This window comes from Somniosus microcephalus, chromosome 11, assembly GCF_052327205.1.
Source record: "Somniosus microcephalus isolate GS21.2 chromosome 11, FLI_Smic_1.0, whole genome shotgun sequence".
In the NCBI taxonomy this organism is placed as follows: domain Eukaryota; kingdom Metazoa; phylum Chordata; class Chondrichthyes; order Squaliformes; family Somniosidae; genus Somniosus; species Somniosus microcephalus.
The window spans coordinates 215,556,842-215,581,478 of NC_140997.1; the positions used below are offsets into that span (position 1 = coordinate 215,556,842).

The 24,637-nt window shown below is 45.1% G+C and overlaps 1 protein-coding gene across 3 annotated transcripts in view; it reads right to left on the reverse strand.

The window, feature by feature from the left end:
* Window positions 1-6,326: 6,326 nt before the first annotated feature.
* Window positions 6,327-24,637, reverse strand: part of lhfpl4a (LHFPL tetraspan subfamily member 4a) — a 185,115-nt gene continuing 166,804 nt past the window's right edge. For 2 of the 3 annotated variants that reach the window (XM_086001939.1, XM_086001940.1), the window contains exon 3: window positions 6,327-10,646. In XM_086001939.1, coding sequence (XP_085858065.1) covers window positions 9,676-10,646 — 971 coding nt within the window. In that variant the 3' untranslated portion in view covers window positions 6,327-9,675. Of the gene's footprint in view, window positions 10,647-16,410; window positions 16,428-24,637 lie in introns of all 3 variants that reach the window. The other variant, XM_086001942.1, reaches the window with a different exon arrangement.

Below are 24,637 nucleotides of genomic sequence, written 5' to 3' on the forward strand. Positions count from 1 at the left end.
AGAAAGCAAAGAGTTGGAATAAACGGGTCTTTTTCCGAGTGGCAGGCAGTGACTAGTGGGGTACCGCAGGGATCGGTCCTTGGACTCCAGCTATTCACAATATATATAAATGATCTAGACAAGGGAACTAGATGTAATATCTCCAAGTTTGCAGATGACACAAAGCTGGGTGTGCTGTGAGGAGGATGCCGAGAAACTCCAGTATGATTTAGACAGGTTGGGTGATTGGGCAGAAGCATGGCAGATGCAATATAATGTGGATAAATGTGAGGTTATCCACTTTGGTGTCAAAAACAGGAAGGCAGATTATTATCTGAATGGCAATAGATTGGGAGAAGGGAAAGTGCAACGAGACCTGGGTGTCCTTGTGCACCAGTCACTGAAGGTAAGCATGCAGGTGCAGCAGGCGGTTAAGAAGGCAAATGGTATGTTGGCCTTCGTAGCGAGAGGGTTTGAGTACAGGAACAAGGATGTCTTGCTGCAGTTGTACAGGGCCTTGGTGAGACCACATCTTGAGTATTGTGTGCAGTTTTGTTCGCCTTATCTGAGGAAGGATGTTCTTGCCATGGAGGGAGTGCAGCGAAGATTCACTAGGCTGATACCTGGGATGGCAGGAATGACGTATGAGGAGAGATTGGGTCGATTGGGCTTGTACTCGCTGGAGTTTAGAAGAATGAGAGGGGATCTCATTGAAACTTATAAAATTCTGACAGGACTGGACCGACTAGATGCAGGAAGGATGTTCCCGATGGTCGGGGAGTCCAGAACCAGGGGTCACAGTCTAAGGATAAGGGGTAAGCCATTTAGGACAGAGATGAGGAGGAATTTCTTCACCCAGAGAGTGGTGAACCTGTGGAATTCTCTACCACAGAAGGCAGTAGAGGCCAATTTATTAAATATATTCTAGAAGGAGTTGGATATATTTCTTAAGGCTAAAGGGATATGGGCCTAGAAATTCAGTGGGCTGCGCCACCCGTTAGCGCCTTAAGAGGGCGCTAAGTGGGTCGGAAGCCACTGGCCACGCCTCCCGCTAAATTCAGCGAGATGCTAATGGCGGCGCTAGCCGTTAGCGCTGCGCCGCTACCGATGACATCATTGGTGTGCGCAGCGCCCCGATCGTGATATTTAGATGCACCCCCTGCTTTAACGCTAGACGCTATGTGCGACCGGTTCAGGGGGCCTACCTGCGGCGGTAGAGGCGCTAATTAAAGGAGGTGCGGGGCGCCCATTTTTGTTGCTGGCCGCCTGCCAGCACCTCTCCGCGCTGCCGTCCCCGGCCTCCTGAGCGCCCCCCCCCCCCCGCGGAGTGCCAACTGCATTCCAAGAGCCCGGCACCTCTCCTCAGTGCTGGGCTCTTTTGCCGGCACTCGCGATCCTCGGGGGCCTAGCTGGGCCCCAGATCGCGCTGCACAAGGCCCCTCCCCTTTAAGAAGGGGAGGAAGGCCTGCAGTACGACGTGCCGCAGCGTGTGGCGCTGCGGCACGTTGCGCAGCGATATTCAGTTGCAGTGCCCCAAGAGGGATGCGGGGTGCCTCCAGTAGCGCCGCGCCTCCCTCTGGGGCGCGCCAACTGAATTTCCGGCGGGCGGCCGCCACTGCTTCCGGGGCGCTACTTTTAGCGCCCTGGCGAGGCTGGTGCCCCCAAACCGGGCTATAGTGAATTTCTAGGCCATGGAGAGAAGGCAGGAACAGGGTACTGAATTTGGATGATCAGCCATGATCTCATTGAATGGCGGAGCGGGCTCGAGGGGCCGAATGGCCTACTCCTGCTCCTATCTTCTATGTTTCTATGTGCTACAGATTGATTTGTTTGTCCCCTCTGGTCTGGGAACCGCTGCTCTCCATTTGCTGCGATGCTGCTGTTGTGAGTGCAGTGAAGCACACTGTGTAGTGTGCCGTGTAGCATGCAGAGTTACAGGCAGCTGCTCCTTTATACATATGGAAATAGTACACCAATGGGCTCCTCATTTACCAGGCATTAAGAGAATGGAATCTGACAGAAAGGAAAACGAGAACTGTAAATCGCATCGAGGGAAAGAGGGTGCTCAGATAGAAATAATGAAAGGACAGGATTACTCTCTTCTGCTCTGTGTTTATCCTGGTGCAGTGCCTGTGCAACACTTACAACGCTGCTACAAGTCTGTGACATTTGTGAGCTCCAAGCTGTGTCCTGCTTACAGTAGCTTTGAATGTCTTAATCAGTTACCTCGTTCCTGAGATCAATCTGAAGTTAAATCTTTCATAATTTCAAAAACTGACCTACCTGGGGTAGGGAAGAATGCAAGTCCACCCAAAGGTTTACAAGAAGTCATGGGTTAAGAAGTTCAATAATACATATATAAAAAATGTGCTCTATAAAGAACCTTTGGAATATTTCATGACTATCTGTTTCACAGATTTGGAGACGGTTTCCTTGATACACCGTAACAAAGTTGTAAATGTGTTTTTTTACAAATGTGTTTGCAATTTTGCTACACGCACTTCACAGAGGAAATCTTCCCTTCTTGCAGCAGACTCCCCCGAGGATAAATTTCCACAGGGGGTTCTCCTGCCGTAACTTCAGTGGAAAAGCTGCGGAAACCCCAGAAACATGGGCCTGGCAATTGCGGTCGGAGGCTTGCCCCCAGCGTACGCCTCCGAACCGAAAAAAAAAACATATGAATTTACCTGGAGCTTCGGACTCTTCGGGTCCTGGGCCTGCAGGCGTACGCCTGCGTAAAGGCCCGCGGATCCCAGCGACGCATGGGGTTCGCAAGCATCCCTGGATCACGTGGGCCAGACCAGCCAATCAAAAAGGGGGATTCCTATGATATTTATGGGGATTCCATTTACGTACCCATAAATATAATAGAAATCACCGAATAAATAACATTTAACAGCACTTAAATAAAAATAAATGATCACAGGTTCAAAATTAATTAAAAGACCTTTTAATTAAAAGAAAGATTTGCATTTCTATAGCGCCTTTCACGACCACCGGATGTCTCAAAGCGCTTTACAGCCAATGAAGTACTTTTGGAGTGTAGTCACTGTTGTAATGTGGGAAACGTGGCAGCGAATTTGCACACCGCAAGCTCCTACAGACAGCAATGTGATAATGACCAGGTAATCTGTTTTTGTTAGGTTGAGGGAGAAATATTGGCCAGGACACCGGGGATAACTTCCCTACTCTTCTTCGATATAGTGCCATGGGATCTTTTACGTCCACCTGAGAGAGCAGACGGGGCCTCGGTTTAACGTCTCATCTGAAAGACGGCACCTCCGACAGTGCAGCACTCCCTCGGCACTGCACTGGAGTGTCAGCCTAGATATATGTACTCAAGTCCCTGGAGTGGGACTTGAAACCACAACCTTCTGACTCAGAGGCGAGTGTGCTACCCACAGAGCCACAGCTGACACTTAAATTGAGCATTTAAAATAATAATTTAATGTTTTGAAAAATAAATTTAAACATTTTAAAACGTGCCAAAATTTACCTAAACTAATTTTAAAATTTTAACTCTTACGCTAGCAAAAGGCGGCCATAGGCCTGCTTTTACCAGTTGTAAGGGTTTCGTGGGCATTCGCTGGGCAGTAGTTGGGCAAATAGCCCAACTCTGCGCCCGTGAAAGTGTTTTTGTAGCGGAGGCGGTGGATCTGTCCAAACAAAATCTGACAGATCGCAAGTTCCGAGTTTTCGCGCCTGCGCAGCGCGTGTGGGAACCCGGAATTTGCGGGGCCGTTCTGAAGGCGTCCGACAGAGTGCACGCTGTGCGTACACCGTCAGAAACACCGTAAAATCCGGGCCCATGGTGTAAACGTCACGGCTGAAGGGCGGGAGCACTCCCGCGGAAAGTCACTCCCGTTCCTTTCAACTACTGAGGAGCTTGACATTGAGGCACAGCGATGTTCTAAACCTTCCTCCTCTTAGGTTAGATGTGAGTCTCCTGTTTATTTGAAATAAAGGAGGAGAAATAATGCTCAAGCCATTTGACATAAAACTGGACAATGAAAGTATCAGCGTACAACCAAGAGTTTAACCCTATCATCTATCATATTACGTAGCCGTGGACAGATAGGTGGTAATGGGCTGTCCAACATTAGAAAAAGGCTACAGAGAAAAAAAAGATTCAAAAATGATTATGTTGAATTGACAGAACCAGAGGGCAGGGCACATTGTTAGGGGAGAAGAGGCAAGTAATCCCTTTCATTTTCTCCTCGATGCACTAACATGAACTCATTTTCCTTTTTTAACCTGCAGCTTAAAGCTGGGACAGTTAATGTGATGGCAAAAGGTATTCTTTTGAGGTAATTTTCATCAGCTCCGATGGACGGGTCACATCGTCCGCATGCCCGATACGAGACTCCCAAAACAAGCGCTCTACTTGGAGCTCCGGCACGGCAAGAGAGCCCCAGGTGGGCAGAGGAAACGCTTCAAGGACACCCTCAAAGCCTCCTTGAAAAAGTGCAACATCCCCACTGACACCTGGGTATCCCTGGCCCAAGACCGCACAAAGTGGAGGCGAAGCATCCGGGGAAGGCGCCGAACACCTCGAATCTCTTCGCCGGGAGCAAGCGGAAGCCAAGCGCAGGCAGCGCAAGGAGCGCACTTCAACCCAGGCACCCCGCCCCTTCAACCACCGTCTGCCCCACCTGTGACAGAGACTGTAGGTCCCGCATTGGACTCATCAGTCACCTGAGAATTCATTTTTAATGTGGATGCAAGTCATCCTCGGTTCCGAGGGACTGCCTAAGAAGAAGAAAAGGTATTACTTTTAAACCTGTACCTCAATACAGTTTTTGTTCCAAAATTAATGCCAATAAAAAAAATATTCTTCCCTTCCCTCTGGCAGTGTGCCAGATGTTGTGTGTCTTAGCCACGCCATTAGCTAAGATGCCCAGGTGGTGTGAATCAGGTGCTTCTCCACAGGTGAGTGGAAGGGAGCGGGGTGGGGGGGAAGAAAACAAAACATGGAAAGGAGGAGTCATTCCCCTTCCCCACCCTCCGACGGCTCTCTTGCCCCTCTTGGCCAATTATAGTCGGTGACATGGCAGACTAAACGAAGGGAAGGAGCAAAGAAGGTATACCACATTTTTAAGCTTCATGCAGTTTTACGTTACAATATTCAGAACGAGTAGTGTACAGAATGGTGTGAGTGTTACTGCAGTGAAAGAGTTTACACTCGTTCGAGCCTCTGGCTGGGGGATTTCGTAACCAGCTCGACACAAGCAAAGTAGAAGATTGGAGTTCCTTAAAGCAGACTTGTCAAAGATTGGTTCATCATAAACGGACCATAAAATATTTAACTGCCTGCAGCTGGTGTGAATTAATGGTTAGTTAATTTACTAATTATAACCTCTCCAGCTCTCGGAATGACAAAGATAAATTTACAAGCTGGTTCATTATTTGATTATAGAGAGAGATCAGATAAAGGATTTTTCCCCTCAAAAATGCAATGCTGCACATTGCTTCAGAATACCATACAATAGCAAAATACTGCAGATTGGTCTCTGCACCTGGTTAATATCTGTTACATCTCCAGCTTCTTCCAGTTCTGATGAAGGCTCCCAGACCTGAAACGTTAACTCTGTTTCTCTCTCCACAGATGCTGCCTGGCCTGCTGAGTGTTTCCAGCATTTTCTGTTGTTATTTCAGAATACCATAGTTTGGCATCTGCAGTGCTAATCGTTCTGTCTGTTATTCTTTTCCCTTTGTTTATGGGTAGAGAGGCCCTGTGATCACCAAAATAAGAAATACTGACAAAAGGCAAAATACTGCAGTTGCTGCAAGTCTGAAATAAAAGCAGAAAATAAGAAGTATTGATCCTGGCAATGGGACACTTTGTCACTTTTGGTTTCAGGCACTCACAGGTGAGGTTAGTACGGACAGATGAAGACTAAAACTCCCTCTACTTTGCCCCAAAATGTCTTAGCCTTGATCTCACAGAGCCCTACTGGACCAATGTGACATTTTGGAGGTGATATTCATTTTCCCGTAAAAATCTACGCCCTTACCTGGGGGCTCCAGAGGTCCGGCCATTTCTGCTTCTGGGCCTCTCCACGACGAAATGCGCAGGGCCCACGTATCCCAGAGGCGCATGCGGTTCGCAAGCGTCCCTGGGATCACGTGGGTCAGGCGAGCCAATGGGAGAAGGGAATCTCCTTTCATACTTTTGACAGCTTTGACCTGTCAAAAGTATGAATGGAGATCACTCCAAAAACACATCAAAACATGAAATAATTTTTTTTTAAAAGCCATCATGTTTTTAAAATGAGTTAAAATTACATTAAATTAAATATTTTAAACAAAAATTTAATGAAAAAAAAAATTAAAGTTTTTTACGGCGCTAAAAATAAACTTACCTATTTTAAAAGTATTTTAAAATTATAATTGAGTGAAAAATTTTTTTTTTTAACTTTAAAAAAAAATTCTTATGCTGCTGAAAGCAGGCCTTATGCCTGCTTTTACCAGGCGTAAGATTTCTAAGTGATTTCAGCGGGCGGAGGTTCTGCAGAAAGCGGAACTCTCCCCCCGCAGAGGCCCTTCTCCAGGGCAAGTGTGCGATCAGTCAAGAGGATTCTTGGCAGATCGGAAATGCCGGTTTTCAGCGCATGCGCTTGGCATGCCTGAAACCAGCACTTTACAGGTCCCTACCGGTGTGTACGAGGAAAAGGAGTCGGGATGAACATACCGTTGCTGTCCTCAGGTGCTCACCACCTGGTGCCCAATGATTTGCAGCACTCTTTCCTCCAGCTCAGAACATGGTTGGGTGTCAGTTTGTCCCCCGCCTGTGCGCTCCTGCTCCCTCCTGTTGTGAGTGACCATGGCCTCCGAGAGGAAAGTGTGTGAGTGAGTAAGGGTGGAGCAATGTGTTTGGGTAATGTGCCTGTCATAGACGAATAGCTGTCATTGTGTGCAAGGTGTGAGATGTGGGTGTGAGTGTTGGTAGGTAGAGATTGTTGGTGGGTGAGTGCTGGGGGTGTGGTGCTTTGGGCAGTGTGTGAAGATTGTGGTACAGATGGTGGTATGTAGCATTTGCTGAAGCATTGACTCACTCTGACCACCCGAGTGAGGTTGTTAAATTTCTTCCTGCACTGTGTGGGGGTCCTGGGGACCACAGTGCAGCCCGAGACGTGCTGGGCTACCTCCCTCCACATGGCACGGAAGACTTGCTAAAGCCCCAGGCGCTAACTGTTAGCGGCGGCGCTAAGGGGCGACTGGATTTGGCGTGCAGCGCTGGATGCGCCTCGTCCCGGCGCTACTTCATTAGCACCCCCGTTAGCGATCCCGCCAGGCGCTAACGGGAGGCGCTAACCAACCGAATTTCTCTCCCTTTGATCTCCCACATCAACCATCCGCATGGCCTTTGCGAATAAGACTTCGTTTTTTGCCAATATACAGGCACTTATGTACTGTGGACTCGAGGCCACTGTGAACTGAGTTGATGCTGCACAATTAATTTCATATCGAACCATTATAGCCAGGAGAATGAAGCTGACTTCAGTCTGGATGAATTGGATCCCAGATTGCTCTTGAGTTGCAGAAATGAAAGGGCAGTACACTAATCGATCCTGCACCATCCAGTCACTTTAGTAAACTCTTTTTCTCCATTGTGGATCGCAATATTTTCATAGTTTCAAAGCACCCTTAAATCTCCAGTTTTTGAGTTGTGAGGGTAAAATAAGATGTTATTAATTGGAAAATATAATTCAATAATTTAAAAAATCTAATCTAACAGGCATACTGATCCAGAGGCATGTGCATACCCAGATTTTATTACATCTTTTTCATTTGTCTGCTTTGCCACTTGTCAAAACTTGCATATTGAAAATCTCTCGATACAAATCTCCTCAATTTCATTGATTGGATCAAACCCTTCCCATTCTCTGGTGAATTCCCTGTCCATTTACTGATATATATATATAAAATATGGTGACATAAGAAAACTACAAAACACTTGGTTTGAGTATAAAACAAGGCTTTAATCAACTGTTTCACAACCATGAGATTCTAGTTACATCACTAGTTCCTGGTTACAGAAACATCCTGGGCAAGCTGGGCCCACGCCCGAGTATTTATACTTTCCCTGGACGGCGCCCCCAGCTGGCCGCCCAGTGTTATCTCATGAGTCATTTCTACATGAATGGTAAGATTCATGACATACGGATTTTATATGGAAATCTGTTTTCTTTTGCCAATTTGCCACCAAATTTCAGCGCATTGTTTTGGTTAGCCAATTCATTCCATTAATAAGGAGCAAATCTAATCAACCTCTGAGGTGGTGTGACGATCACCATGAATTTAGCCTTCCATCAGAAGCGTGAAATTACTCAAGACACTATTTTAAAAATGGGCAGAATCTCCACCCAGGTCTCAATGTCATTTTGCACACAGGAGCTGAGGGGTAACACCTGAACACTATACAGTCAATACGATAGCAAAATACTGCGGATGCTGGAAATCCGAAATAACAACAGAAAACGCTGGAAAAACTCAGCAGGCCAGGGCAGCATCCATGGAGAGAGAAACAGAGTCAACATTTCAGGTCGATGACCCTTCGTCAGAACTGGAAAAAAGCAGGAAATGGAAAGCAGGTTTAGGGGCTGGGAAAAGGGTATAGTCAATCCTATTTCTCTACTTGTGGCTTTCAAAGTTACACCTACCTTGAGTTTCCTTTTGGCACGAGGTCCTTCCTAGCACCCGGCAGAGATTGTTCAGAGGCCTATGTACATGTTGATTGAGGCATTCAAGGCGCATTCTTCATTCTTTGTTCATTTCTCCAAGAGAGAACAGTTCTGAAGGCAGTTGAAGTTCTGTACTGTTTCAGGGTTTTTCATAAGTTCAAACTGTGTTTGACTTCACACAAACTGGGCACCCCTGAAAAATTCTCTTGTCTGCATCAACCGAGAGGAATTCCATTCCCTAAACATGCAGATGCTCTGCGGTGCACAGCATCTCATCATGTAGATGACTGCGAAAGTCCCTGTATCAATACACAATTCCTTTATTTTACACAACTCGTGTGTAGCAGCATTGTTTGAGGAGGGCAGCTGGGTGCAAGTTTGGCTCTTGGGTGACCAAGGTTTTGCTTTGAATCTGTGGCTGATGACACTAGTGCAAAACCCATGGAATAAAGCAGAATGAAACTTCAGCATTCCAGAGGGATGTTCCACAACTGATCTGGTTGATCTGATGTGCTTGACTGAAGCCAAGATGGAGGTATCTCATTTTGCCAGCCAGGTTTGCGAATCTTTGCTGTGTGCCGTGTGTTACACCAATCTGGCAGTAAAGAAGGTGTTCAACTTGATGAGGAGCGAATGTGTGCAGCGCAAGCAGAGGTCAAGGATCTTGAACAGCCTGCCCCAAAGGGTGATTGTCTTGGCACTGGCTTGAAAACTACTTCACATGAAGAAGTGACAAACTGCCATTTTTGTGCTGTTTACAGAAATAGCATTGATGCTTATAAAATACGAGTCTATATTTATCTTGAGTTATATGGAATTAATCACATCGTATTGCAATCATATAAACGTGAACTCAATATCCAAATAACTTGCATGAAAGAGAAATACTTTCATACAGTTCATTCACTGTACATGTGGTATCGTTCAAGTTTTAGAGACTACAAATAACTGAAGCAAATACAAGAAGTGAAATGACGTTTTTTTTATTTACAAATTGATGAAATGTGCGTGCCTAATGTTTGTACTGTGGTAGTTTTTCCAGTGTCACCTTACAGCATCTTTTCAGTGAGCGTCCACTAGTGGTGGATTGCGAACCCGTCATAGCAATATCAGTTGAAGAAAGAGATACACCAATTTGCGGAGTGCGGATAATGGACACAGCAGCAGCACTAGCTGATGTCTGTGTGTCATGGCAAGAGATCTCTTGGCACATCTGTATGGAGGGCCCAATATCTACTTGATATGTTTCTGTGGTTATAGTACTTGAGCTTGTCACCAACAAAGATAAATTGCTGGCATGAGTACCATCGTCTGGCCTTTGATGTCCCAAGGTTTGTTCCAGCGTGCTTTCCATATGCTCAAGACGGCCATCCAGTTGGTTGAAACCAGTTTTCATGGCTTCCCTAAGCTCTGAGAAACCTTCCCTGATAGCTGTCTGCAATCCTTCTTTGAGATCGACCAGCCCTTCCTTCAGAACTGATACCAAGTCACTCACTCCATGGGTCACCATACAGGTCTGCACAGAACCCATTCTTGTGTCCAACACCTCATTCAGATCAAACAGAGATCCTTGAATTTCTTCTAATCTTTGATCCATGGATTTGTGGAAGTGCTTCACTGCCCGGTGAATATCCTGTTGATGCACTAATACTTTTGCCTTGAAGGCTTGCCCACCAATATCTGTGTCCAAATTATCATGTTCAGGCGACTCCTCTTTATGACTGCTGCAATCTGCAATAGATCTGTCCAATTCACCATCCTCAACTGGCACTGCTAATTCTTCTATGCCATCAACATTCTCATGTGCAGGAGATCTAACCAATGATTGCGATGAAGGCGAAATAGGAGCCGTGCTGGTGAGCACAATTTGAGCAGTGGGTGATGCAGATGCTGTTGTCGAGGCAGATGTTGTTGGATAGGCAGGTGCCTCTGAAAGTGGTGGCGAATTCTGACTGACAGCTGAGGCAGAGAGTCCAGACGTTTCTGTGGAGAGAAGAATATAAATAAGTTAGTGTCACTCTGCCTTCACAATCAAGTCCTCAAAAATAAACATAATTGTACATCACTCAATAATATCCAACTATTTATGTATTACATTTGTCTGTACTGGATTCATTGCATTTGTTAATATAACTCATTTATTGTTAAATGTACGAAACACAATGACAATTACTTACCAGACCGTGTGGAGGCAATTCCTGGCTCAGGGTTCCCCATATCATGCAGGGTTTCAGCAGGCAAAGAATTGGAGGACTTTCTCCTTTGCCATTGTTAATACTTTATGGCAGTGTTCCTCCACTAGTTCCATTTCAAATTAATCTGTTGAAGACCTGTTTTTTTTTGCTTCGTTACCCTTTAGGTGTTATTTAACCATTTGCGGCTAACCTGCCTGGATCTTTTTGTGACACATCGAGCATTTAATTGCTGAGTAATTCCCTCCCTTCTAAATTTTGGGATTAGGTTGTTCTTTGTTGGTACTAAATACTGTTGAACCTCTCGCTATCAATTTGTCCAACATAACCTAATCTCTCTCTGTACATTTTGGCTTTCTCATTGCCTGTTCATTCTCGACCCCATCCCTGTATATGTCTTATGCAAGCCATAGGTTTAATTTTCCACCCATTGTGGTAGTTCATTGTAACTACAGATACTGTTGTGTGATTGACTGTCTTAATTTCCTACTAATAGAAAATTCCAGTAGTGGGATTTTTTGGCAGATGGCTTGGTGGAAATAGCTGGGAACAGTTTTTTTCCTCAAAACTTATTAAAAATCTACCTAAAGTGCCATTATGCCCACAGTCTGGAAGATAACCCCTTCTGAAATGTTCCTGTTTGCTCCTATTCAATTCCTGCTTTTTTGAGAAAGCTGCTCAAGTATCTTACTTGATCCACTTGTCCCTGGTGATCTAATATGTGGGATTGGATATGTGGATAATCCTAGATTGAGGAAGCACAGTCTTTGGCACGTACCTGAATCTACAGTGCAAGAAACTTTGGTTTATCCGGAGGTTAACTGTCCGGAATGCTCGAGCCACCGGCAAAAATCAGGAGCCGTTTCGTTAGGTTTTTTTTCTTTTCGTTGCTTTTTTTTCACCAGTCAGGCTCTGCAAGGTCTCGCTGAAGCTGTTGCTAAGCTACAGAGACGCTTGCAAGGTACGGCCGACTGTTTAGAAACTGTTGCTAAGCAACAGGGTTTGTTGCCAGATACGGAGCTCAAAATCTCCGTATGTTTCAACATTAGCGCTGGTTTGTCCGGCAGTTTTGATGGGACGGCAACAGCTCGGTCCCGTCAGTGCTGGATAGCACAAAGTTTCCTGTAATTTGTTCTGAACTGTAATCACTCTCTGCCTGCTTGTTTTTGGGTGGGAGCATTGCTTGCTTATCTCCTAGCCCATTCCAAAATTACAGCAGGACAGGGAGGAACAGGGCTCCACCGCGATCTCCACCACACTAGTTTCCTTTGGCCAGCAGAGAGAATTAAATTCACCCACCTGGGCCTTCACCTCTGGGATCTCGGTTCAAATCTAACCATGATTGATGGGATGTATGTCTTTCTCTCTACCAACATGAAATCAGATTGGGCAGCCTCAAATCAGTTTATAATAAGCATGAGTCCACCTGATAAAATTGCTAAGTATGTAATAAAACCAACACTAAATTAATAATCTTACTCGTGCTTGACTAATCTACTGGAATTTTTTGAGGATGTAACTGGTAAAATAGATAAGGGAGAACCAGTGGATGTGGTGTATTTGGACTTTCAGAAGGCTTTTGATAAGGTCCCGCATAAGAGATTAGCGTGTAAAGTTAAGGCACATGGGATTGGGGGCAAGGTACTGACTTGGATAGAGAACTGGTTGGCAGACAGAAAGCAAAGAGTTGGAATAAATGGGTCTTTTTCCGAGTGGCAGGCAGTGACTAGTGGGGTACCGCAGGGATCGGTCCTAGGACCCCAGCTATTCACAATATATATTAATGATCTAGACGAGGGAATTAGATGTAATATCTCCAAGTTTGCAGACAACACAAAGCTAGGTGGGCGTGTGTGCTGTGAGGAGGATGCCGAGAAACTCCAGTATGATTTGGACAGGTTGGGTGATTGGGCAGAAGCATGGCAAATGCAATATAATGTGGATAAATGCGAGGTTATCCACTTTGGTGTAAAAAACAGGAAGGCAGATTATTATCTGAATAGCAATAGATTGGGAGAAGGGGAAGTGCAACGAGACCTGGGTGTCTTGTGCACCAGTCGCTGAAGGTAAGCATGCAGGTTGCAGCAGGTGGTTAAGAAGGCAAATGGTATGTTGGCCTTCGTAGCGAGAGGGTTCGAGTACAGAAACAAGGATGTCTTGCTGCAGTTGTACAGGGCCTTGGTGAGACCACATCTTGAGTATTGTGTGCGGTTTTGGTCGCCTTATCTGAGGAAGGATGTTCTTATCATGGAGGGAGTGCAGCAAAGATTCACCAGGCTGATACCTGGGATGGCAGGAATGACGTATGAGGAGAGATTGGGTCGATTGGGCTTATACTCGTTGGAGTTTAGAAGAATGAGAGGGGATCTCATTGAAACTTATAAAATTCTAACAGGACTAGACAGATTCGATGCAGGAAGGATGTTCCCGATGGCGGGGGAGTCCAGAACCAGGGGTCACAGTCTAAGGATAAGGGGTAGGCCATTTAGGACAGAGATGAGGAGGAATTTCTTCACCCAGAGAGTGGTGAACCTGTGGAATTCTCTACCACAGAAGGCAGTAGAGGTCAATTCATTAAATATATTCAAGAAGGAGTTAGATATATTTCTTAAGGCTAAAGGGATCAAGGGATATGGGGAGAGGGCAGGGACAGGGTACTGAATTTGGATGATCAGCCATGATCATATTGAATGGCGGAGCAGGCTCGAGGGGCCGAATGGCCTACTCCTGCTCCTATCTTCTATGTTTCTATGTTTCTATAACAAACGTTGCTATGCATTAGTGTATGAGGGGCTTTTCTGAAACAGAGTGGAGGCAATTACTCTGAGTTTGGCTCTTGCTGTAACTGCTGGGAGTGCTTGGTGCCAAAAGTGGAATGGTGTTCCCTTCCCCATCATGGACACTTGGGTCCAAATAGCACAAAATGAAAATTTAACAAAATGTTCTCTAGTTTCATGAGTTGCTTCTATGTTGCATGTTTCCCAGCAAAGGCAGACGAATGCCAAGTGTTTGAGTCAGAGCCACATGCCAATATTTCGACCATAGCTTATAAGCTATTTGTCATACTGGGGCGGGTGAGGGGAGAAGGGAGATTTCCTCTGCTTGTTATTTGTAGTGACATTGTAAACATGCGTCTAAAGAATGCGTTTACGATTTTACTACAATAGTGATTGGAGGAAATCTCCTCACATAATGTGCACAGAGTCAGATGATTGGTGAAAATTCCCATTCTGATTTATGGCTTCATGTGTGGAATTAGTGGTCACAGCATGACTGTTCAAGTAGCTGAGATTCATTTAGACATCTCTCAATTCGAATCAAATAATGACATAAAAATCCTTTGGTAATTAACTGCATTTATTTCTCAATAAACCTGCACTGATGGCATCACACAATGCTTAATCCGTGTGTGAATGTCATCATGTATCAGTTACATGGAGCACACAGACTGTCGATATCAGCCCTGGGAGCTGCTTCTAGCATAATGTATGATTGCAAAACTGAATAGGATTCCTAGATGAACCAATGACACTGCTGACAGTGTATTAGAGCCAACTGCATTGCGTTACCGGCCTGGTAGGATGTGAATTTATACCTACGATTCTGTCCTTGGTGAGTTCCTATTTCAGCCATGTTGTCATGGGCGGGCATACAACAGGGACCAGGTGTGTTTCGGCAAGAGGGTTGAATCCTATAACGTTTGTTTATAGGGCGGCAATGGAAGAAGCTAGGAGCAGATTGTCTACCCATCTCATGGTTGAAAATGGTGTGGGCCGCAGAGAGACCAAGAGCTAGCAAGAGGAGAACAATAACAAACAAGCCTTCAAATATAAACTAAAATTAATTGGCCTGTAAATCTATATTTTTTTTAAATGACAGGGAGCGTGTTTACACCTGTAATCTAATCTTACAGATTTTCATGATGGTCATAAATGGTTAAGCCTCACTCCTGTGGTCTGTGATATAATTTAAATTTAGACAACTGACATGTAGGTACTCCCAGTTTATCCATTATTCTCAACATATTGCGTTAAAATGAAAGTTCAGTACAGCTTTGTACCTGGGGCTGAATGCACTCCTCTCCTGCCAGTAGCCCTATTTCGAACATCGTGCTGAAATTTAGAGACTGGCTTTTAATGGCTAGAATGTTAAGTATGTCATAAATAGAGTCCACGTCTGCTCTAGTCCTGAAACCCATTATGTCTCCGTAATCTAGCCACAAAAGTGGTGGTTCAAACATCTAAGTAATTACATCAATATATATTGGTCAGAGTTTTGACAATAAATATTAAATGTAAAAAGGCCACTGTAGGGCCAAATTCAGGAATATTTTTTATTTAAAAACAAGCCTCAGTATTTCTATTGGGATTGCTGTACTGCCTGCACAAACACTGTTGCTGTGTGGCGTTACCCATGGACTGAGCACAGCAGTCCCACTCCTCACTTCACAAGAGAGAACTGTAAGTAACCAGTTAGTTAACTAAATAACATTGTAATTTTAAAATAACGAGAGACATTTTGGTACGAAAGAATCGGGTACACCTTATGAATGGACTTAGTAAACATTTGGGTTATATACCACACACTGTATCCTCCTTATTTATAATATATACCAGATACTCACTGTATCCCTATGTAATATATGTAAAGTATTCAAAAGCTGTATATGTAATATATACAAGATACTGTATTGCTTGTATTTATATACAAGCGACTGCATTCTCCTGTATATACAATATATAAAGTAGTATATCTTCCTCTATTCAGAATATATAGATTAGATTCTGCATTTATTTTTTATAAGCAAGGTATTGTTTCGTTCTATTTAGAATATGTGCACAGGGTACTGCATACCCCTCAATTTAGAATACCTGTATATAGAAGGTGCTGTATCTCATTGTCTTTGGCGTACCAAAGAACTGTATTTCCTGTCATAGATCATAGAACATCAGGTATTATATATCTTACTTTGTTTATATAACATACACAGGGTACTATACTTTTGTGTTATGGGGCAGTAAAAAGAGTGCTTGCTGTGATTCCTGACAACAAGTTCCTGATCTTATCTGTGCCACGAGATGGAAGATGCCAAGTAAAAGCCAGGGAGGAGGGCAAATACCCCAAATTAATAAGCAGGCACTTGACCCAAGCCACCTATGATGCAGAGAGGCATTTGGCAGAGGGTATGGGAAGGTGTTCACCTGTCTACTGACTCATTGAGAGATGATGCACAATGTGGAGAGACTTAAAGAAGCAGAGGGATTGCTTAGAAACAAAAAAAAAATCGCACACAGTGGATCTTGGGCCTTTTGCTAGTTCTAATCGAAGGTAAGCTTTGTATGAATCCCATGTCGTCAGTCTGCAAAAGGGACTGTTCAAAAGTCGCTGATTTTTTTTTTTTTTAACAACAGTTGTTCCCAGTTTTAAAACCTGTTTGCATTGCACACGTAAACCAGATTTTCTTAACACAGCCATTTGGTGTTAGATTGGTAGACTGTATCTCACTGCTCAGTTCGCCAGACGACATTACATGAAATAACATGGTATCCACTTACCGCGGCACCGGTGAAATCTGAAAAACAATAGAAATTAAAAAAAGCAATAAATGTAATGAATAGTTTGTCCTCATAGAAGCACAAATAAATCATTCCGACTTAAAGCGATTTCCCTCTGCCCGTCTCATTCTGTTGGTACCGGAGAGTCGTTGCACTTATAACACTGCAGTTTCAGTTCCAGCACTGAAATCCATGAGAGCGTGGGCCCACTGGTCAGTGGGACTTACGGACTGCAGTCAGAGCCAGATACCATTCCCTGGGCTGGTGCACTAGCCAAATGTGACTGGGCACTGGCCCCCTCCATATATCAATCAATAATTCTATCGGCCATTCCAATACTTTCCTCGGGTTGGATCTTTGACCTTGACTGATGTGACAATTCTGCTACACAACCCAGCTTATGTGAGTTCCTGAAAGGTGATATAGCTGGCCCATCAAAAAGGAGGTGCTTAGTGGCTATGAGTTGCTTTACCGCGCCCCCCCCCCAAAGTGGAAAGAAGGGAGAAAAACCTGGAACCTCAGACGTGTAAACAGCACTATTGCTACAGGCCTGTTCCACTGGCTAGTAGTATGTGATGGGAGGAGGGAGTTGGACAAATAAATAAAAACTTGGGTTAATATAAACAAAAGACTAAAAAGAATACCTGATTAGAAAAGATTTCTGTTAAGTGAATAAAAGATGAAAATCCAAAATCTACCGCCATTGCTTTCACTCCTGGTGAGTGACTCATTTGAGTTGTAAATTCTTGTTTGGTGAATAGCTTATCCTGTTCACCTTGCACATTCGACCCTCTTAACACTCTGTATTATTCACAGCCACCTTCGGTATGATGGGATTTCTATTTTTTTTTTTTTTTTACAGTCAACTAAGCTACACGCAGTTGAAAAGCCCCATAAAGTGGCGACCACACTTTGTTGTGTTTGTTTGCCAAAATAACACGGCAATGGAAGCCACACTTGGTTCTCTGCCTCTCTCCGTCCCTGGAAACAGTCTCTCCCCCCCTCCCCCTTTAAAGATAAACTGTACAAAACAGTGATCAGAACACTGGAGACCTGGCGGGGAAAGATGAATTGCTGGCTAGTTCTGATGAAGGGTTGCACCCAAAAACTGTTAACCTATCGTTTGCTTTCAGATACTGATTGATCTGTTGTGCATTTCCAGCATTTTCAGTCTTATTTCTAATTATTGCATAAAACTGTTTAGACTTTGGGAACATTTCCATTACAATTAAAATGACGCATGAAGTTGGGCAGCAGAAAATGATGAAAGAAATTAGGGGCACATGGTATTTTGTGACCAAACAGTCTTCATTGGTAGAAGTGGCTGTCTGTAGATTAAAAGAGAGACCTGCCAGTGTGATTTCTCTTCTAGTATTTCAGTAACAAGTAGAGCATTCATACTTAGACTATTAGCATTATTGACATCATGGTGAATCATTTTTGCAATAATATCACTGTAAAACAACTGCCTGCTGCTGCAATTTTGTGCAGATTGTGATTACAATGTTCATTTGGAGTGCTTGTGTTTGACAGGGGCAATAGAGAGATGATAAAGTATGTGTGTGCGAATACATGTTTTTATTTGGAGGAAAACCGGGCAAGTGGTGGAAGTATCAGTAGGAAAGCATTTTGGCGACAGTGACCATAATTCGGTGAGATTTAAGGTGGTCATGGAAAAAGACAAAGACGGCCCGGAAATAAGGGTTCTAAATTGGGGGAAGGCCGATTTTAATATGATAAGGCAGGATCTGGCCAAAGTGGACTGGGAGCAGCTACTTATAGGAAAATCCACATCAAAACAGTGGGAGACTTTCAGAAGGGAAATAGAGAGAGTACAACGCCAACATGTTCCTGTAAAGGTCAAGGGTGGGACCAACAAGCAAAGGGAACCTTGGATGACAAGGGATATACAAAAATGCATTAGAAATAAAAGGGGGGCTTTTGGCAGTTACAAAAGACTAAAGACGGAAGAAGCCCTAGAGGAGTATAAAAAGTGCAGGGGCATACTTAAAAAAGAAATTAGGAGGGTGAGGAGGGGCCATGAAATAACACTGGCGAGCAAAATAAAGGAAAATCCTAAGATGTTTTATAAGTATATTAAGGGCAAGAGGATAACCAGGGAAAGGGTAGGGCCCATTAGGGACCAAAGTGGCAATCTGTGTGAAGAGCCAGATGATGTAGGCGGGGTTTTAAATGAATTTTTTGCATCTGTGTTCACTATGGAGAAAGACGATGCAGACATAGAAATCGGGCAAGGGGACTGTTGTGTATGTAATATGTGTGCTACTTTGAACCTATGGACAGGACTGCACTACTTGTAGGGCGTAGTGATACGCAGTACCACTCCTGGCCATAGGGGTATAAATAGTACTGTGGGTACTGATCTCCCCTCAGTTCCCGCCTGTGGGCATGAAGTAAAGACCTACGTGTAGTCCCTACCTCCAACCAGTAAAGACCTGTTTTATTGTTACTGATTAAGTCTGAGTATTAATTACTTGAACAACTCACAGACTTAACACTGGCGACGAGTCAGGTTCTTACCCTGCGGCAGTTGAAGAGAGGTTTCAAACATCACCACCCCACTAGAAGCGACAGGCTTTAGGACTCTGAAGCCTCCATCAGTGACTGAGCACTGGAGTGCAGCAGCCATCCTGACAGCTTCCAGCGACTGACAGATGCACTACGAGACAAATTTGTGTGTGGTTTATTTAAACAGGATACACAAAAGCGACTGCTCGAGGAGAATGAGCTGACGCTTGAGAAGGCGGTCACTATGGCAGCAGCACACGAAGCCGCAGCGAGAGGCACGGCAGTAATGCAGCTACAGTCACCGGAGCTCAGTGCACACAAATTGGGTGTGAGTTCTGGCAAATGTTATCGTTGTGGAAAGACAACGCATGATCAGAACCAGTGTTGGTTTAAAAACCAAGAATGTAGAACTTGTGGTAGGCTTGGACATATAGCTAGAGTATGCAGGTCAGGGAAGAAGACCAGCAACAAGAAGTCACCGCAAGGAAAATACGCAAAGGTACACAAGGTGACCGAACAGGAGTCCGATTCAGACGCTAGCAGTAATGAACTGGCTAGCTTAAGCTGTAATGAACTGGCTAGCTTAAGAGTACTCAACGCTGGTAAGGGTGCAGACCTCCAGACAATTTGGGTCACTCTTCAGATAGAAGGAGTCCAAGTAAAACTGGAATTGGACACTGGATCGGCATTGACGGTCATAAATAAGAAAGATTACGGAAAGTTATTCCAACATATTCCCCTACAGGATACGGGGATTATATTGAAAACATACACGGGGCAAAGAGTGTACCCCATCGGGAAAATAGAGGTTGCAGTGGTCCACAAGGGCGAAGACAGTCAAATAATGGACTTATATGTGATATCTGAAGGAGGTTCTCCACTACTAGGACGGGAGTGGATTAGGAAAATGAATATGGACTGGCATTTCCTACAAACAATAACGAGTGAGAACTCGGTGAAGATAGTCGGCCCAGACTCTGGAACGGATGATGGTAAGCCCAACTCAGGTGCAAAAGACAAAGTTTCAGCACAGAATTCCACTGAGCAACAACAACATAGTTTAACTGTGGATTCTGAGTCTGGCAAGTCTACTGATGTGCCCATTTCTGAGGGACACCGGGCTCGAACTCAACTCCATTTCAAACTACAACAGCAATTAGAACAAATGCTTCGCCGTTTTGAGCAAGAGTTGAATGCAACGAAAGAGTTCTTTGATATAGAGTTGGAGAATCTGGAAAGACAACAGAAGCAGCTGATGGAGAAAATGGAGCAGGAGCACACAAAACGTCTGGTGTCAGAGGAGTTAACGGTCAGCCAACTCCTGCATATGCTGAAGGACAGGACTCTGAAATGGGAAAAACTTGAACACGAACTTCAATATTCAAACGAAAGGGGTTCGGAGCTCTCAAAGGTTATTGGAAGAGCTGAGGTGGCAACACAGACTGAGATGACTGCAACAGAGCAGCCCTTGGATGCCAAAAGTACGCTGACTCACGTCAACGTAGAACAACAGACCGCTGAAACAGCTGCTCCGGTAGAGGGATTGAATAGTCCGATCAATCAATCTCCAAAAGAAGTTGAAGTAGTAAAATCTCAAATGAGGTCATTAGTAAACGACTTGCTGAAAGCCCAGAAAAAGCTGGATGAAGAGGTACGCATGAAGAAGTCTCTTCAGGAAAGATGTCTGGACTTGGAACAAAAGCTGGCTAACGCCCAGCTGGGTATGGAGGAAATAGAAGACCCTCTCGCTGGCCTAGATCAGGACGACACCGAATATTACTATGTCCTGTCCTGCCCAACTTGTAACTTCGACTCCCAGCATACAGAAATCATGGAGGAGCACCGAAAGTCTACGGAACATCGGGAGAAGGTGGCTCTACTACGGAAAAAGGAGGAAGAGAAGGAGGAACTGCGCATGCAGCTGGCAGCTGACAGTGGAGCCCAGAGAGTCTCCAAGAAGCAGAAAAGGAAAAGTCGAAACAGAAGATGACCCATCTGAACCATTATTACCTCTACCAGATCACACACGTGGTCCCTCCGAACGGAGCCAATTCAGTTCGGAAGTTCAAACTGTTAAATCCATGGAAGGACTATTGAATGAGTCACTCCAGCAACGTGAACCGACTACACCACAGAGATTGAATCTGTGAACTGTTTTCCGCAGAGACTGAATCTGTGATCTGTTTTGACATGAAGTTATCTATGTATCTATGTTATTCTGTTATGTAAACCTGAAGTTATATATGTATATATGTTATTACGTTATGTTAAATGGGGAGATGACTGTAAAGCTAGGAAGGGAGGAATGTTGTGTATGTAATATGTGTGCTACTTTGAACCTATGGACAGGACTGCACTACTTGTAGGGCGTAGTGATACGCAGTACCACTCCTGGCCATAGGGGTATAAATAGTACTGTGGGTACTGATCTCCCCTCAGTTCCCGCCTGTGGGCATGAAGTAAAGACCTACGTGTAGTCCCTACCTCCAACCAGTAAAGACCTGTTTTATTGTTACTGATTAAGTCTGAGTATTAATTACTTGAACAACTCACAGACTTAACAGGGACTGTGACATACTTGAACATATTAGCATCGAGAGGGAGGAGGTGCTAGCGGTTTTAGCAGGCCAAAAAGTGGATAAATCCCCAGGCCCGGACGAGATGTATCCCAGGCTGCTGTGGGAGGCAAAGGAGGAGATTGCAGGGGCTCTGACACAAATTTTCAGAACCTCTCTGGCCACAGGGGATGTACCAGAGGACTGGAGAACAGCTAATGTAGTACCATTATACAAGAAGGGTAGCAGGGATAAACCAGGGAATTACAGGCCAGTGAGCCTAACATCTGTGGTAGGGAAATTATTGGAAAAAATTCTGAGGGACAAAATTAGTCTCCACCTGGAGAGGCAAGGATTAATCGGGGATAGTCAGCATGGCTTTGTCAAGGGTAAATCATGTCTGACAAATCTGATTGAATTTTTCGAGGGGGTGACTAGGGAGGTGGATGAGGGAAATGCTGTGGATGTGGTTTACATGGACTTCAGTAAAGCCTTTGACAAAGTCCCGCATAGGAGACTGGTCAAGAAGGTAAGAGCCCATGGGATCCAGGGTGCCTTGGCGCGTTGGATCCTAAACTGGCTGAGTGGCAGGAGGCAGAGGGTGATGGTCGAAGGTTGCTTTTGTGACTGGAAGCCTGTGTCCAGTGGGGTACCTCAGGGATCGGTGCTGGGTCCCTTGTTGTTTGTGATCTACATAAATGATTTGGATGAGAATGTAAAAGGTATGATCAGCAAGTTCGCAGATGACACGAAAATTGGTGGGGTGGTCAATTGCGAGGAGGAAAGCCTCAGGCTACAGGACGATATAAACGGGTTGGTCAGATGGGCGGAAAAGTGGCAAATGGAATTTAACCCTGAAGAGTGCGAGGTGATGCATTTTGGACGGACAAATAAGGCAAGGGAATACACAATGAGTGGTAGGACCCTAGGAAGTACAGAGAGTCAGAGGGACCTTGGTGTACATGTACATAGATCCCTGAAGGCAGCAGAACAGGTAGATAAGGTGGTTAAAAAGGCATATGGGATACTTGCCTTCATTAGCCGAGGCATAGAATATAAGAGCAGGGAGGTTATGATGGAGCTGTACAAAACGCTGGTGAGGCCACAGCTGGAGTACTGTGTGCAGTTCTGGTCGCCTCACTATAGGAAGGATGTGATTGCTTTGGAGAGGGTGCAGAGAAGATTCACCAGGATGTTACCTGGGATGGAGCGCCTCAGCTATGAAGAAAGACTAAACAGGCTGGGGTTGTTTTCCTTGGAGCAAAGAAGGCTGAGGGGGGACCTGATTGAGGTATACAAAATGATGAGGGGCATAGATAGGGTAGACAAAGAGGAACTTTTCCCCTTAGTAGGGGGGTCAATAACAAGGGGGCATAGATTCAGGGTAAGGGGCAGGAGATTTAGAGGGGATTTGAGGAGGAACTTTTTCACCCAGAGGGTGGTTGGAATGTGGAACTCAATGCCCAAAAGGGTGGTAGAGGCAGGAACCCTCACAACATTCAAGAAGCATTTGGATGAGCACTTGGAATGCCATTGCATACAAGGCTATGGACCAAATGCTGGAAAATGGGATTAGACTGGACAGGGATGGATGGGCGGCGCAGACACGATGGGCCGAAGGGCCTCTTTCTGTGCTGTAAAACTCTATGACTCTATGACTCTAAAACCCTTGTGTGCTACATCAATGACAGTAGAAAATCACAATAAAAATCAGAGAATTAAAAAAAAAAAACGGGCCTCTTTTAAAGGTAGGAAGTTGCAACAAAGGAGTGTCTTTAAAGGACACTGTTTTGAGGCAGCTTTGCTCTGCATGTGGCTGTGTTCGATGAGGGTGTTGAATCCCAAGATGGGAAAATCCCTCACATTAAGGGACACAAATTGAACCAAGAGGAAAAAATAAAAATTAAACAAGTTGACAGCAATTCGTTGCTATAAGTTTTCAAGTAAATCAGGTTATTGAGAAATCACTACTTAACCAGTGAGGAGGAACAAAATAGTGAGGCTATCACGTAACTTTGCCAGGTACTTTATTTGTAACCATGAAGTTGATTGTTCGTCTTATATTGCACATTTATAAGGCCTAGAAATTCGGTATAGCCCCGTTTGGGGCGTTAGATCTGGCGAAGCGCAAAGAGTACCGCCAGCTGCGACTTAGCGCCACCTGGCGCGATATTGGGTCATTGCGCCCCTGATGGTGTTTGCGGCGGTAAATCAGGCGCTGCACGCGACTCTTAAGGCGCTAACGCGGAGGCGCTACCCAATATCGCTGCGGCGCGGCGGAGTGCAGGTGCGGTCAATAATCACTGATCCCGAGACACACTAGCGCCAGACAGCTCTTAAAGGGGCGGGTCAATTAGGATCACCAGACAAAGCACTTCCTGGCACGCCTTAAATTCGGTTCAGACTTACCAGAGGTACTCCAGGCTGTGCAGACATGCTGAGGGTGAGGCAGAGGTGTGAGCGCTTTGATGAGGTGGCTCTCCAGGCTTTGGTTGGCGCTGTGGAGCGCCACCGTCAGACACTGTACCCCGAGGATGGCAGGAGGGCGCCACCTCCTGAATACCGGCGCGCCTGGAGGGAAGTGGCTACCAGAGTGGCATCCAGAAGCGTGGTCCATAGGAGTGCGGTCCAGTGCAGAAAGAAGTTCAACGACCTCACTCGGGTCGTCAGGGTGAGTGCATTTTCCATGATCTTATTCATCCCTCCATGTGCATCTGACTTTATGGCTAGAAGGTGTCCGAACCCCCAGAGGCCATCTGTCAGCCAGCACCCATGGCCCTTTCTGGAAAGACACATGCACATGCTGCTCACTGCATGATGTGAGGGCTATTCAACCATGGGGGGCAGGTGATGTGTGCTCACTTCATGATGTGAGGGCTGTTCAACCATGGGGGGCAGGTGATGTGTGCTGACTGCATGATGTAAGGCTATTCAACCATGGGGGACAGGTGATGTGTGCTCAGAGCAGCATGCTACAGCAATTCCCATCCTTTCTCTTGCAGGTGAAGCTGGGCCAAATGAGGCGCGAGCAAAGGCGCCATGGAGGAGGCACGCCTAACATCCAGGCCCTCAGCGAACTGGAGGAGAGGGTCCGGACGATCATGGGGACCCGGCTGAGTGCTCCTGTCACCTCTGCATCTGCC